Source organism: Amblyomma maculatum, chromosome 4 (genome assembly GCF_055883805.1).
Source record: "Amblyomma maculatum isolate TAMU_Amacu chromosome 4, ASM5588380v1, whole genome shotgun sequence".
Classification (NCBI taxonomy): Eukaryota; Metazoa; Arthropoda; class Arachnida; order Ixodida; family Ixodidae; genus Amblyomma; species Amblyomma maculatum.
The window spans coordinates 100,564,487-100,580,170 of record NC_139347.1 but is presented as its reverse complement, the minus strand read 5'-3'; the positions used below and the strand labels follow the sequence as shown (position 1 = coordinate 100,580,170).

At 44.0% G+C, this 15,684-nt stretch overlaps 1 protein-coding gene across 1 annotated transcript in view; it reads right to left on the bottom strand.

Annotated features, from left to right (window-relative positions):
* The window catches only part of LOC146191832 (Na(+)/dicarboxylate cotransporter 3-like), a 30,982-nt gene that overhangs the window by 204 nt on the left and 15,094 nt on the right, over nucleotides 1-15,684 (bottom strand). The window contains exons 7-11 of the mRNA XM_084600381.1: nucleotides 15,548-15,628; nucleotides 13,123-13,230; nucleotides 9,430-9,607; nucleotides 6,203-6,379; nucleotides 3,786-3,908 (exon numbers count right to left, since the gene is read on the bottom strand). Of these exons, the coding sequence (XP_084456507.1) occupies nucleotides 3,786-3,908; nucleotides 6,203-6,379; nucleotides 9,430-9,607; nucleotides 13,123-13,230; nucleotides 15,548-15,628 (667 nt within the window). The remainder of the gene's footprint in view (nucleotides 1-3,785; nucleotides 3,909-6,202; nucleotides 6,380-9,429; nucleotides 9,608-13,122; nucleotides 13,231-15,547; nucleotides 15,629-15,684) is intronic.

The window sequence follows — 15,684 nt, the reverse complement described above, 5'->3', positions numbered from 1 at the left end:
AAAAAGTATTCTTTGTTTAATCTTACGACCTATACCTGTGGCAAAGAGGGCTCCCAAGTAAAGTCCGTAGCGAAACAGAGTAAACAAATTGACATGTAAGCGTCCCATAGCGCATTCTGACTACCTCTGGTGAATGCAGAAAATTAAAGGGAAAATTAGGGTTCTCGCCCTGATACACTGATTAAAGAAGGCAGCACTAGACTAGGTCGAGGAAAGCGTAGACGATTGTTTTTGTTTTTGTTTTTTGTAACTTTTTATGTTTACCTGGATTAGTAGTGTGATCTACTTAAAGACGAAGTAAAGAAAGCAACAATAGACCGTTACTGAGAACCAAACCAACGACTTCCGAATATCGCGTCGGATGTTCGTTTCCCACAAGAGGAGCGTAGTGTTTTCTTCTACCGTGTATGTAAATAGTTTTCTCCTTGAATATGATTGCACTGCTAATTCAGGTCTGTACTGTGAAAAACTGCGCCGAAATAAACACACCACAAGAAAGAAGACGGGACAAAGGCGCTAAAGAAAGGGCCCACTGTAGAAGAAAGATACTGCATTAATACCGTTTCTTGGGCTAGTTGGTTCATATTTGTACTGGGAAAAACTGCGCCGAAATAAACACACCACAAGAAAGAAGACGGGACAAAGGCGATTGTGTGTGGTGTGTTTATTTCGGCGCAGTTTTTCACAGTAGAAATATGAACCAACTAGCCCAAGAAACGGTATTAATTCAGGTCAAGAGCAAAATTAAAAAAAAAGAAACATTTTCTTGACTTTGCCGACTGTTGTCTGAATTCTTTCATTCGCGTGAATGAAGCCACACGATGGTTTGTGTGCGAAGCAGTTATCCCTATCTCCACGTTGCAATGGCATGTTTCCTGCCCCCCCCCCCCCCCCCCCCCCCCCTCCCAAAGAAATGTTTTTTTCATGCCGATCAACGGCCAGTTATTTACGTATGCACCTTTGTCATAATAAAATTTCATCAGAGTGGACCAGTGAACCTTTTTTGCTTTTCCTCCTACTGGGTGATCGATGTTATGTGCTGCAATGGACAACTCCTTAAGGCGTATGTTTGCGAGATATCTTGCGCAGTGCCTTTTGCAATCAGCGCTGCTTGTGCCGGTTGAGTGACGGACCTACCTGGGAGTTTCTCGTCACCGCATATTTTAGGGGTTATCTTTAATAAAAGCGAACACAATCAGATGGTGTCTAATCGCTCGAGAGTTAGTCTAACGAATCAGAACTCCTAGACAGAAAAATACGAGGAAACGAACCTACGATGGCAGTGAGCACGTCCTTCCATTCAACATGCTTGTGTTTACCACAGATGCAGTTGTCCACTGAGTGAGCATAATCGATTTTCGAGTCCCGGACTATTTGCTGACATGCCCTGGGCTTCCACTTTGACTGGAAGTTGCGTCGCAGTCACATGATCTGAAGACCAGAGGGTGCTTGTAGGCAAAGCCCGTCGTCTGCTATAGCAGACGTGGCAAACCATCCTTCGCCAAGGCGTAGTTCTTTCTAAATAACGACTTGAGGGGCTAGTTGGTGCTGCATAATACCCAGAAATGTGGCGCAACAAACACAAACACATGCGAAGACACAACACACGCGCACACTACCAACTGTAATATGGATCTGAAGAAGAAGAGGAGTGGTGAAGAGGAAGTGTGTTCAGATCCATATTACAGTTGATAGTGTGCGCGTGTGTTGTGTCTCTTCGTTTGTGTTTGTGTTTGTTGCGCCACATTTCTGGGTATTATGCAGTTCTTTCGAATGACGCCACAAGCAGGGTAATGGCAAGGACAGACAACAGAGGCATGAATCAAACGATGCTTTTCGCGAATAGAGCGCGATATTCCTGAATGATAAGCATTTGACAGAACTCAGCTTGGCGAGGTTTGCTCAATCTCAGTTGCTGCTCGGGAAGTTCTTCCAAAAACACAACTCGATGCGCTCAAAAGCAGACGAAAGCGTTCATAAAAACATTTGCAACAAGTGTTAGTTACTCCAGCAGAGCGGTTTGCTTGCGTCTCACGACTGTGCAATGAAAACATCGCGAGACAGGTGAAGAACTTCTGTACAGCACGAGCAAATAATCCGTTATCACGGTTCTGAATGCGCTCGTGTGTAGTCAATTTATAGACAAGCAAAATTATATCAGTGCACTTGAGTCTGCTCACATTCATAAATGCTTAAGCATTACGAGTTACATACCTAGTTGCTTTATGAGTTCTATGCTTCGTTATTTAGTCGGCGTTTCTATTGTTAAAATCCAGACGAAGTCAAATTTTTAGATCTAGGGAGCGAATTTTGGGAGTAGGCCATCCAAGTGTTCAAGTCACCACTGAGTTGGCCATACTCAAGTTAGGTATAAACACCACGTTTTGGTCCGTTTCGGGCGAAGTCCAATTTCGGGGGTCCAGAGGGCTCGTTTTGGGGGTAGCCAACTTAAATTTGCAGGTTACCATTCACTTGCCCATAATTAAATTAGATTCGACACTAAGTTTTGTCACATTCGGACGAATTCACATTTTGGGGGTCCAGGGAGGCCAAATGCCGGGACAGGCAAGATTGCAGGCTACAATCGAAATAGCCTTATTTGAATTAGGTTAGACATCAATTTTGGTCAAATTATGACGCAATCAAATTTTTGTGATCAAGCTCCCCATCGCTATTTTGTGTTAGTACTGAATTGGCCATGCTAGAATTAGGTTAGACGTCGACTTTGGTTAAATTCTGACTAGGTCAAATTTTGGGGATCCTGGGGCTTGACATTGGACGAGGTCAATTCAAATTTTGAGGTCACTGTCTAGGTGGTCTTGCTTAAAATAGACTGGGTACCCAATTCGATCAAATTAGCTGGTTATTCGTGCGGACACGCTCTGTTCGTAGGGTATTTCCTTGAAATTAATGAATTAACCAACAATTTATATGTTTCATTGAACTTAATTATTCTTGCTATTTACACGTCTCCTTATACAGTATTTATATTAATTATGAATGCAATTGGTGATTGACAGTTAGCAGACATGATCTCTCCGCAGGCAAGCGAAAATGCATCACACATCTTATAGCTGCTTAAGAGATCAGCTACGGAACTTAGACGAAAACTGCTCAGACTGCGCACTGTGTATAACTTTTGAGGCCGACATGGCGCAATTTTCCAGAACGCTGTACTGGTGGGCGGAGCTTCTGGGCTGCCCGACAGAAGACGCAGCCGTGTGTGTGTGCGTGCGTGCGTGCGTGCGTGCGTGCGTGCGTGCGTGTGTGTGTGTGTGTGTGTGTGTGTGTGTGTGTGTGTGTGTGTGTGTGTGTGTGCGTGCGCGCGTGCGTGCGTGCGTGCGTGCGTGTGTGCGTGTGTGCGTGTGTGTGTGTGTGTGTGTGTGTGTGCGTGCGTGCGTGTGTGTGTGTGTGTGTGTGTGTGTGTGTGTGTGTGTGTGTGTGTGTGTGTGTGTGTGTGTGTGTGTGTGTGTGTGTGTGTGTGTGTGTGTGTGTGTGTGTGTGTGTGTGTGTGTGTGTGTGTGTGTGTGTGTGTGTGTGTGTGTGTGTGTGTGTGTGTGTGTGTGTGTGTGTGTCCCTGTCCCTGTCCCTGTCCCTGTCCCTGTCCCTGTCCCTGTCCCTGTTTTTGCAACCGCTGTGGGTTCTAAGACGAAAGAAAGAAAGAAAGAACAGAGCTTATTAAAACAAAGGTGCAGAATCCCTACTCCTAGTGCACATGCTAAGTGTGTCCACGAAACAGATGCGGTGCGCGTGATTAAGATAACCTAACAACCATGGCAACTCACCAGATTGTTGAGGTTGATGCGTTCCTTGGCCATGAGCAGGTTATTAGCCGGAGACGAGACGGAGAAGAAGAGACCCATCGAGCAGCACAGCGTGACGGGTATCAGCAGCCTCAGGGGATGCCACTGTTCAATGGTCAAAAGTTGAGATCTCAAGAGGAGAACATTAACGAGGTAGATGACGGCTGTAGTCCGACACCTAGTGATACGGCGAACTGTCTACATCGCAAAAGAAACTTCAGAACATTACACACTAAAGGATAGAAAATTTTGCTGATTATTTTCCACGTTGAACGAGGTTTATGTTTATTTAGTTCATTATTCTGTGAACTCAGTATAAAATGTTTAGTATTTAAACACTATCTAACACGAACTAATTCGCCTGCAGTTTATTCAGTTATCTTGTCATTCTAAATTCATTTTTAGTTGAAGCCCGATCATGTGTCAGATCTCTCTTTATGGCAGTAGTAAGCATCAAGTGCATCTCCTTAACTTATTTATAATAAAATTAGGTGCAGTGAATTAAAATCTGCAGGTAAAATTTTGACAAGAAGGTTGCGTCAATAAAGCAGAGCGCTGAAAACCACAAAAGATGAGGAGGAGACAGGACGAGCGCTACTTTCAACAAATGTTTATTGCGGTTCCGGCACATATATATTGTGAGCCCTCCACGGATCTTCTTTCATTTGTACATACCATGATCTTCTTCTTCCTCTTGTACATACCATCATCATCGTCCCGCGGCGCCGGCTCCGGCGCCGGCTCCGGCGCGCGCTTGGATTTTGCTCCATCAGATTAAACGCTGACACGGCATACCTTGCCTTACCTTCACGACCTTGCCGTCTGGACCTGGCCTTCTTTCACAATATATATATATATATATACTGCAGTATCACAATGAAAAGAAGGAAAGACGTACTACACATGTTTGTCCCCTCGTCTTTTGTGGTTTTTTGCGCTTTGCTTTATTGACGATGAACCAACACCCCTAACATTTTTCCTTCTGAAGGGTGCGTCGTCCGATTACTTCAGAAGTACGACCATTTCCTAGTTTTCAGTTAAGCATTTTACTAACTGTACAGGACTTAGGAGCTCATCAATGAATTATATTATTTATTTACGAAGTCAAACACGAATATTAATTTTCTTGACTCTGCGTCTTCCCTGTCGCATAGAAAAACCTGTTTCGTGCACTCCTCATTTTTTTTATTAAATAATGAGCCTAAACGTACACACTTTATGCAGACTTCGCAGGCTTCGCTGGTGTTAATACTTCCTTCTTATTACTAACATCAACTTCATAAGTGATGCGCATTAAATTAAGAAGCGACCACACCAAATTTCTCGCCAAGTTTTAGTTTTTGGATCGTTCCAGAGCCACTAGCAACAATGAATAAATCCTTATATTAATTTTTCTCACCCTATACAAATAGCTTGCGAACACCGTTGCTGTGCTTCATAGCTTCCGGGCCGCCTTTAGCAGCTGAACGGCGGTGCTGAAGTAAAAAAAAATATGCTTTCAAGGTGCTTTGAATATTTTAAATTTGGCACCAATTTCGATTGCTGTCATCCCGACCTCTGGCAGGCGCTAGCGTAAGAGTTGCAGCGAAAAAAAAAATTGATAAAGCGAAGGCCACATTTTAACTATTACCCTCACATAACCTGGAACTAGTTTCAACGTCGCAAGCAACCGTACGGCTTTTTAAATCAGAACTGAAAGCAGTGAGAAAAAATATTTTTAACAAACGTATTACTGAATGCAGATAAAGCCTGCGCAGCGATCCATGGTTATCAATTCTTTACGAAGAAGCAAATACATACTATAGAGATATTTTGGAACATTAGCATTCTTGCGGATGGCATTGTCCGGGCCAACCATGCCCTCGAAATCCTAAGAGGATCATGGCTTAATTCACAATGCAGGTTGCTTTTCGTGTCTGTGCGCCCTATTATAGTAACGAGATTTATATTCGCACCACAGCGGAGGCCCGGCGGTTAAGATGCTCGATTCCTAACCCTAGAACGCGGCTTTGATTCTCGCTCTGGGTACCACGTTTCGATTGAGGCCAAACGGAATGCACCAGTATACTGTGCGACGCCAGTTCACATTAAAGATCACTAGGTTATCGAAACTTGACCATGTCTCCACTGCGGCATCCTTAATGGTCAGTGGCAATCTGAGAAGTCAAACCCTATAAACAAGGCGAAGCAGTATTTCAATGCGCTATGATTACCAGCTTTTTCAATGTCCATTGTAGGACACGAGCACAGGAATGTGTCTAAAAACGACACGCTATCACGCGGGAGTGGAATGGTCGATAGGCTCTAGCACGAGATCAGCTTGCAATTGAAAACACGTGAAGCCATATTGATAGATTGGGCTCTCTTTGGTGGGGGGGGGGGGGGGGGGGGGCACTCACGTGAAATGTTTCGCAAATCTTGAGCACGAAGGGTGAAATGATGGAGCAGAGTGCGACGCCTCCGCGCAGTTCGGCGCCCACGGACACCACGATGCACAGAGCCACTTGCATGAAGGTCAGGGAGAGGCGGGGCCTAGACGGGATGCTGGACGCCAAAAAATCCACAAGGGCAGTCTTCTGCGATCGTGTTGAAAGCGAAGGACAAATTCAGTGAGACAATATAGATGATAGTAATAAGGGTAATTGTTTTCAACCTCTACAGCAATGCACCAACGAAACAATCCTAACTGCCGAATATATTGCTGGTCTCATGATAGTTCGCTCTTTTTTCATTTTTCCTAGCGCTCAGTAAGTTCGCCTCCGACGTATTAGTGTTTCGTCGCAGCTGATCATACGTTCAAGGAAACCGCATTAGGCACAGTCAGAGTCCTTCAGCATAGTCTACGTACAGCGCTGAAATCTTTGATTCTTCTTGTGTTTGGCGCATGATGGCCACAGTCGCTCATGCGCGATACAACTTCACATAACTAATTAATCACTTTATTTTTTTTTCATTCTGAACTCTCACGCTTCGTCCGAGAACTCCATAGAATTTTCAGCAAGGAAGTTGATCAACATATTTGCTTACCCTACCAATTATCACTCAGGCATATCAACAAAGAGAAACGCTGAAAAAATGGCGGGAAGAAATATGCACGCACATAAAACAACTTGATGATGGTGGTTGTGGTTTGTGGAGTTTAACATCCCAAAGCGTCTCAGGCTATGAGAGACGCCGTAGTGGAGGACTCCGGATATTTCGACCACCTGTGGTTATTTAACGTGCACTGAAATCGCACACTTAATTAGGCTCCGCCTTTTATGGTTATGACGCGGCAGCATTGATGGCACCCGTATGTGGCCCCTTTACTGATGTCGTTCGCGTACATGAACTGTTCTGCTTGTCTAATTGCTAATTTGTTATTTACCTCTATTATGACACACACACACGCACGCACGCACGCACACGCGCGCGCTTTACTGCGCATTCATAAGCTACCGCATTATATGCATGACCACTACACATATATAAAGTCCCACTTTAACAAGCCATACCAATAGCGTGCGGGATCTGGGAGTACAGCGCATCTACCCAAGGGACGCTTTGGCTGCAATTCTCGTATCATCCACTCATCTCGAAGAAGTAGTATGAACCGGAAGCCATAAGCATTCTCTCGATTTTTAGCTGCTGGAGAACTAAGTTTCTAAAAATGCATATAATGTAAGAATTATGGAAACTAATAACGTTGGGATTAACTACTTTCAATACTATATTGGATATTTTAACTGTGCCAAAGAGAAGTGCACAGAAACGCAAAGGAGATCAGAATCAGGCAACCACAAAGAAGGAAAAAGGGTGTCATAATAAAACAACAGGTTAAGCTTTAAATACCAAAACATGAGCTAACTCAAAGTATTCACAGAACAAGTATGACAGATACTGCACCTGAATTTCTTCCTTGTGAACCAATTATTATTATTATTATTATTATTATTATTATTATTATTATTATTATTATTATTATTATTATTATTATTATTATTATTATTATTATTATTATTATGAACCAACTCAATAGCAAAAAGAAGATAATAGAAGAGGATATACTTTTGCACAAGAAGAAATCTGGAAGCCCTAACATAACGCACACAAAGGATCAGAAACACTAAACATGGCCGAAAATTTTCATTACTAAATTTTCTGTGGAGTGGATGATATCGAAAATTTGAAAACGAAAATGCTTCAAGAATGTACCCACATGCGAAAAAGAAGGCATATTTCTTGCTTTGTTTTGTTTTTGCAAAAAAGACCGTAGTTCACGTTTGATACATGCCGACATACTGGTCTAATCATGATATTTCCCAGGCGTGATAAGGATATTCAAAAATATTGCTTCGCGTGGCTATCATCACCGCTCTTTTTTAAGAGCAATGAAAGTAGAAGTCAAGTAAAACTGCAGTAATATGTGTTCTTTCCACATAGAGGTATTATTTGTGGTCCGCTCGAAATGAGTGCCGTGCGCTTGCGGACAATGAGCTGAATTTCCCTAAAAGTGGCACGTAGTAGATCTTACTAAGCAATATTTAAATGACAAGCGAGCTAAGGACATAAATTATTTACGGAGTAATTGCTTAAGGTGTGCGATTATAAATGCAATTAAAAAGACGCCTAACTGCGATCAAGCTCATGCGCTTGGCATAGTGCTGCACCTGTCTTGTGTAAAAGCAGCAGTTCGTTCTAGTTGAAAAACAAGTGAATAGATAAAAAGATTTTTACTGCCCTTGAAAATTTTTAAACATCTATATAGCGGCGAAAATATTTATGGTGCCATTCCGTGTTTCCATATTCGAGTTCTGGGCCCATTTATATTGCCTGCTCCGTTTCTATGACGTCCGTATCAACGTCTTGGAATGGTAATTTGGTGGAACCCATTCAGGGCATAAAACACCGTTTGACTTGCATATGGAGGCTTTACGTCTCACCCATTTCTTTGCGTAACTTCAGGCGAAGCTGTCATGGCACAAATTTGAAAGTTGCCGTAACCAGGATATAACATGTTAAGGCATGCTTCGTGTACTAAAATCGAAGAAGCAGAATTATATACTGGATAGCGTGTAGTTGACTGTCTGTTAGGGAAGATTTGCGGGCACACTGCATAAACTGTCGTTTTTTGTTGTTTCTTTTGTCAGAACTGTCGAATGAAACACCTATAAAAATTCTATTGCAACCTACACTCGGTTCGTAAGCAGCCATTAATTTTGTCTCGTGTTTCCGTTGGCAACATTATCATCTAGTATTAATATTATCACCTTTACGTTTAAGTCCTCACTTATTATACAGACAAATCTTTACAAAATTAAGGAATAAATCGTAGAAAAAAAGCTAAATAGTTGCGAACAACAGAACAGTATAAGAAGCTAAAACGTTTACTAAGTCTGGAGACACTTGTTTCATAGAGCTGGAGTTTGCTTCGATACGCACAACAGTATGCTTTATTCTCACACGTAAAGTTAGTGAAGATTAGGCGATATTAATTATACGAACGCTTATCTATGCATTACGAGAAAAAAAAAATATGTGCGAACGAAATCACCTCACCAGCCGGAGGCCGTAACATGCGGTTGTCTTCAAGCATGTGTGGCATTAATAGATGCAACAGAGGCATTAGCACATGCTCATACTGCACCTGCATCGCCGTGGCAAGAGCGAATCCAGCACCCATCACGATTAGTGTACTCCATGGTATCGTCATCTCCACTTGGGACCAGAAGGCGATTCTCTCGTAGCTGCTTGATGTCACCGATGGCATCACGATGAAGAGCAGAATGAGGGCGCAAATGAAGGGAGTCGTTTCATCGATCCACCTGGAGAAAAACCAGGACAGAAACAATGAAACCAATACCCTCTGTTGAACTAGGTACTTTCGCTGCTGCGTGTAGTGTGCGGTATTTGGGGACAAATTCGACCCTCAAAAGTGACACTGGGGCTATGAAGGTAAATGGAGAGCGCGAAGTGGGACTAACCACAATAAGGGAAGAGGACTTTTCTAAATGGCTCACTGACAACGCTAAGAGCGGGAGCCTGCTCCGGTTCCTCACAGAAAACCATTTACATGAGTTCCTATAATATGCCTTATGGCAAGCTTGCGTACAAAAAAAAAAAAAAAATGGAGAGTCCCGGGTTAGCTGCAATGCGTCGGTGCACTCAACGTCTAGGGTGCCAAGTAAACAGCCAAATTGCACACTACAAAGTCATTTTCCGTTCGTTAATTTCACTAGAATAGCCGCAGAGCTATGAGCAAAGCATTGAGACCAGGTAATGAGCCTATGTTATGGATATAAGAACATTTAATGGCTGTCAGCTGTGATGTCACAGGTGCATAATGTGGAAGTTTAGGTAACCTGAATAACTCCTCAACCAGAAAGTAAGAGAAAATTACTTTGTATGTATTCATATGCGTACACAGCATTCACTGTAGCACAGGAAATAGATCTCATTTTTTTATGGTGCAAGCTACTTTATCATTTCCCCTCTATATGATTCGCCCGAGCCCTTGAATAATGATTTTAAGTATACTGGTATTATTTTTGCATATTTGCCGATGGTGTCCCGCTCTAACCTGAATTATTACATATTGAGAAACATCAGATGATGGCTGGCTGATGCCTTAGAGATCAAAGCCTTGAAGGTTTAAAAATGAAGCTGCTCGGTGCCTGCTCAAAATCAATCGCGACATCCTCCCTCACAAGTCGGAACGTTCAACTTCGTATGATTGACAAAGGCCGGCTGTTCTGCTCAAGGACGGTGGGGAGATCGTGCTACACTGGCACAACGGCTGGGAACATAGAGTGTATCGGAATCTTGGAGGAACAGGGACATTGTCTTTATCTGGAAGAAATAGGACATCAACTACTTAGGAAAGCACCGACCAATCAGCATACTCAATGTTGGCTGCAAGACCCGTCGTAATATAAGCACTAATGGAGTCCGGATAATCTTAGGCTTCAGTGAACCGAAATTATTCGACAATTGGCAATATTCACAGCATTAGTTAGGCGATTAAGAAATGAACAGAACATACCCGACATTCGCATATAGATCAGAACACGGAGGGTAAATTAAACGTAACCATTTTTTACTGCATTGTAACGCCATCTATAGGTAGCGCAGCGAAACTACGGATTTGTAATGCCAAACGAGGAGGCTACAGGTAAACGTAGCAGTGCCGCTTTTACGTTTCTTTGATGTTTCCACGACTGGCTGCTCATAACACCGTTGAAAGAAAATTTCAGCCTCACGGCAAGGCTACTCTGAACGTCCCGCGATGGAAGGAGGAGCAAGCACAGCACCGAGAAGTGGGGCGAATGTTTCGGTTGATTGCATTGTACCTCCTTATGTAAAAATACTGGGGCTTTGTACTTTACAATATAATTTGCACGTCCCAATAATATACCATATACAAAGAAAACCCTTACAGTACCCAGTCTATACCTTCGCGTGGTGTGAGCAAACATTTGTCGCAGCTCGCGCCTCTCGAGCAGGTGGCCTGGCGCAAGTGCGAGTATGAGTACGTCACATTTACGTGGGTTATGTCGCTATTGTTTCAGTGGGGTATTTGAAGGAATCATCATCATATCAGCCGAGCTGGAGCTACGAGGAAGTGTAGTTTTTGTGACAACCATCCCCGGCGCAGAATTGTTAGGATAAGCAACCCCCTGCTCACACGAAATTCCCCCTGACTGATTGGTGTTGCTTATGGTAAAAAAGCCGGAATGCCAAGCTAGCGATGGTGGTTAAAAAACAGGACTCTTCCTCGTGGGTTCAGCTTGGCTTACCTGATGCTGATTCCTTCTTTTACCCTGTTGAAACAAGAACGGATGCATCAGGAAATCAGCGCAAATGCGAAGTGTTTACTTATACCGCATGCCGCCAAGGTGTTTGTGAGGTCCTGGCTGCGATAGACTTTTGAAGACACCACGCGAAGGTAACATCTATCGCATACTGCAAAATTTTTTCTAGTAGATGTTATATTATTGGGCGCGCAAATTAAATGGGAAAAGTCAAAGCCGCAGCATTTTTGCATACAAAGGAACCATGCACTTACCCCAACCATTCGCTCACTTGCGGACGCTGTGCGTGCGTCCGCCACCGCGCGATTCGCAGAACAGTCTTTCCGTTAGGCTGAAATACACTTTCAACGATATTATCAGCAGCTGTTACGTAAACTTCAATGAAACGCAGAAGCGCAAGCGCTGCGTATATTCATGGCTGCCTCGTTTGGCAGCCCAGAGCCGTCGTTTCGCTGCGACGCCTCCAGATGGCTCTACAGCTCTCGCAGTACGGAAGCTTTCAATTTACCTTCCGTTCTGGTCTATATTCTTTATAGATTGCGCTAAAGCATTCGACTCAGTCGAAACCTGAGCAGTGATGCAGGCGCTACGAAAAAAGCAGATAGAAGAGCTGCATGTAAAAAAAAAAAAAAAAAAGCTAAAAGATGTACAGAGCTGCCCTACAGCCAACTCTTAGTCTTCCATAATTATAGGGAATCCGAATCAACAAATCAACAAGGTGTGTCAGAGGTGAAGGTATGCTGTGTCCAGTACAATTCACCGCATGCTTACAGGGCCAATCTAGGGCTCTCGTCTGGGAAGCGTTTGGTGAAAAAGATAATGGGGAATACTTTAGCTGCTGACTTTCACTGAAGTATTCACCTTGCTAAGTGACTCGACGAATAAACTGCGAAGCATGAGGACAAGACGTGCATAGCAAAACGGTAGGTATCAGTGTTAATGAACATAAAACTAAAGTAATGCCCACTATAGTCTTAGAGCTTACTATACGTAGCTAACCTTCGGAAATGACAAGTGATTACATCTCCTTAGGACAGGTAGTGAGCGCTGATATGAACCACGCGAGTGAAATACTCGCAAAACAAGAAGATGATGACAGTGCATGAAAAGGGTTGAACTTAAATTGAGGACAGCACAACAAGCTACGAAAAAGATTACAGCTATATAGCTTTAAGAGACCGGTAGAGGTAACAAACGTGAATGATATTCTGGTTGAACAAACACCGACTGTAGTTAAGCGTGATGCATTCCAAAAAAGACAAGGCAACAGTGGATTGCAGAAATGTGGGCGGACGACGCATTTTTTGCGTATAACGCGCCGCTGCTGGCGCTGGACAAGGGAACTGTGAAAAAATGTGAGAGATGTCTTTGCTGGATGTAGTGAGGTTGCTGCTGCAAATGGCGGCGATGATCATATCGTATTCAGTTCTAAGGCATCGACGAGCATGGCTCTCAGGTGTACATTATTTCGCAGCATATAATGAGGAACTAAAGATCCAAGCAAGCTCAATGCATGCAAGTGCACTCACGCGGAGAGGCCCAGCAAATCTGCCCAACCGAACCCGCTGTCAGATCGTTGGAAGTATACCACGCAGAGGACAACTCCGTACGTCGCAATCACGATTCCTTCTTTCGGCCTGCAAGAGTAACAGAAATGAAATTGGCGTATTTTACAAAAATGTTGGATATTCACGGAGTTAATTAGCACTGGAATGCTTTCTTACCGTCTACTTTGTTCACATGCAGATGGACAATTTTCCAGACTGGGAATACTTAAATGTCTCACAAAGACTGGCGCGAGATGCCAGACGGATAAGGCGCTTCGTGAAACTGTATCTGCATAAGCTTTATAATGGATGCAATAATCACTTTTCATCGCCTATTAGGGCGAAAGTCATTTCGAGAAGTGATAGCGTGTCGTCTTGCACAGTCGTTGCCCCGTTTAACCAAATAATCAATGTGTCTGATGCAGCATTGAATGTGTTTCAATTACGGTTCTCCCTAGAAGAAGCCACCGCCTGCCATCTTCTCCAGGCACAATCCACAAATCACAGTGTGATGCACCGTAGCCCCTATTCACTCTTCTCCAGTGGCTACCCTTCCCGTCTCACCCGGCAGCGGCGTCCGCTTTCCGATGGAAGTGAAAAACTAGGCGTCCATGTACAGGAAGATTTTCGTGCAAGTAAAATATGCACATATGGTTGAAATCTCCGGAGTCCTCCAATACGCCGTTATTCATAGCATGGGTAACTCTGGGAAACCGAATAGACCAAGCCAACATTCCACAGTGCCGTGTCATTCCTTTTCCATCTTCTCTCCGATTTTATCTCTCGAAAACGTGGAGAAGGGAATAATCACCCTTTCTCCACTTAGCCTCCAGTGAAGTGAGGCATCAGGTGAACGGACGTACAATTCGTTCGAAGACAGGGTTTTAATGCTAACACATCAATACATCAATCCTTTTTTACGCTTCAAGGCTCAGAGTCTTGTGCCAGATGTGACAGCCACTGAGAGACTAACGTGAGAGACTCCAGCGGTCGTCGTTATCTCTCTCATGTGCTAAGCACTTGGACGTATTCGCCGCTGTTCGTCTCACCCTGTGTAGCTGAAGACCATGGTACAAACTATTGCGCCTAGCGAAAGCGGCAAGGCTTCAAATACGCAACCGGAGAAAGAAGTTTTCCATACGCGGTGAACAGGTGTGGTAAGATGTGCAGTCTGATAGGCCACGTCACTGAGTCGGGTCACAGCGACAATGTGACGTAGAAGAACGCAGTTGCAACCGCAGATGCGGTTCACTCATTCTTCAACCTTCCCAACTTTGTACCATCAACGAGTGCAAGAAGGACCCTAAGGATTCGACTGAACTCTGCAGGACTTCACAGATCTAGAACTCAACGTATTGCGTAGATTCTGAGTGTTTGATGATTGTTTTGAAGTTAATGATCGCCATATGCTAAGTACGAGTAAGCTCCTAGAGCGGAGTTACAAGTCTGAAATTCGAATGAAGATATGCGCACAAATTTACAAACAAGCCAATTTCGCTTGCTACTTTCTTTTGGCTTAACCTACCTGTTTAACTTAACTCGACTAGCCTCGATCAAGAGGAGCACGGGATCCTTTCTCGAGATGGCCGAGATGGTAGCGAGGAATCGCGAAAATTAGTTCTTTTCATTGCGCTCTCTCCTGCCCTGGTGCTTTATTATTGCGTCAACATTAGAACGTCTATCGTCGCAAAAAGTGTCCGGCGTTGGCGGAGGCGTATCATATATGGAGAGGGTCACAGTAGAAAAATGTCCCTTTCTCCAGATTCAGGGGACACGAGGACGTAAACGAGGGAAAGGCAGTGAGAAAGGAAGCAGATCGGTGGCGAGAAAAGCCATCATCGCCAATCAGGGCCGATAGGTGGGGAGGGAAGCAAGCGGTATAGTGAGTCACACAGTGATTGCTGGATTGGGTCGGGATAACGAAGGCGGGATACGAAGTGTAACAGGGTGATTAAATGCTTGTATCACGCCGCCCGCTAGTACATTCTGAGCCCGTCAATGGCTGATACAGCTGGCTTGGTTTATTTTGGACGTTTACAGCCTCAAAGCAACTCAGGCTATGGTAGACGCCGTAGTGGAGGGCTCCGGAAATTTCTACCAGCTGGGGTTCCTTAAAGTGCACTGACATCGCACAGCACACCGGTGCCTTGCTCTTTGCCTCCATTGAAAATTGGCCGTAGTGACCGGGATTCTATCACGCACCCTTGGATGCCGGTCCAGCGATACTTCTAGAGGATAACCATTGCTAGCCTTTTTTTTTTTTTGGGGGGGGGGGGGGGAGGCTAGTTGGAGACAAACTGTGTTTAGGTCTCCCAAGTACAAAAATAACGAAGGCTAATAACGTGTGCTGCACGAGTCAGATATCGTCTAGACACTTTAAAAATAGAGTTCGAGCACGTGTTAGTACTTCAGGCGGTCGGCTTCCGTTGAAACGACGGCGCGAATGGCAGCCCGTACGGTGTCCCGCAGCCCGGAGTCCGATTTCTCTCTGAAACAAAAATCAAAGAAAGAAAAATAACCACTGCGCACAAGAAGCGCAAGCAG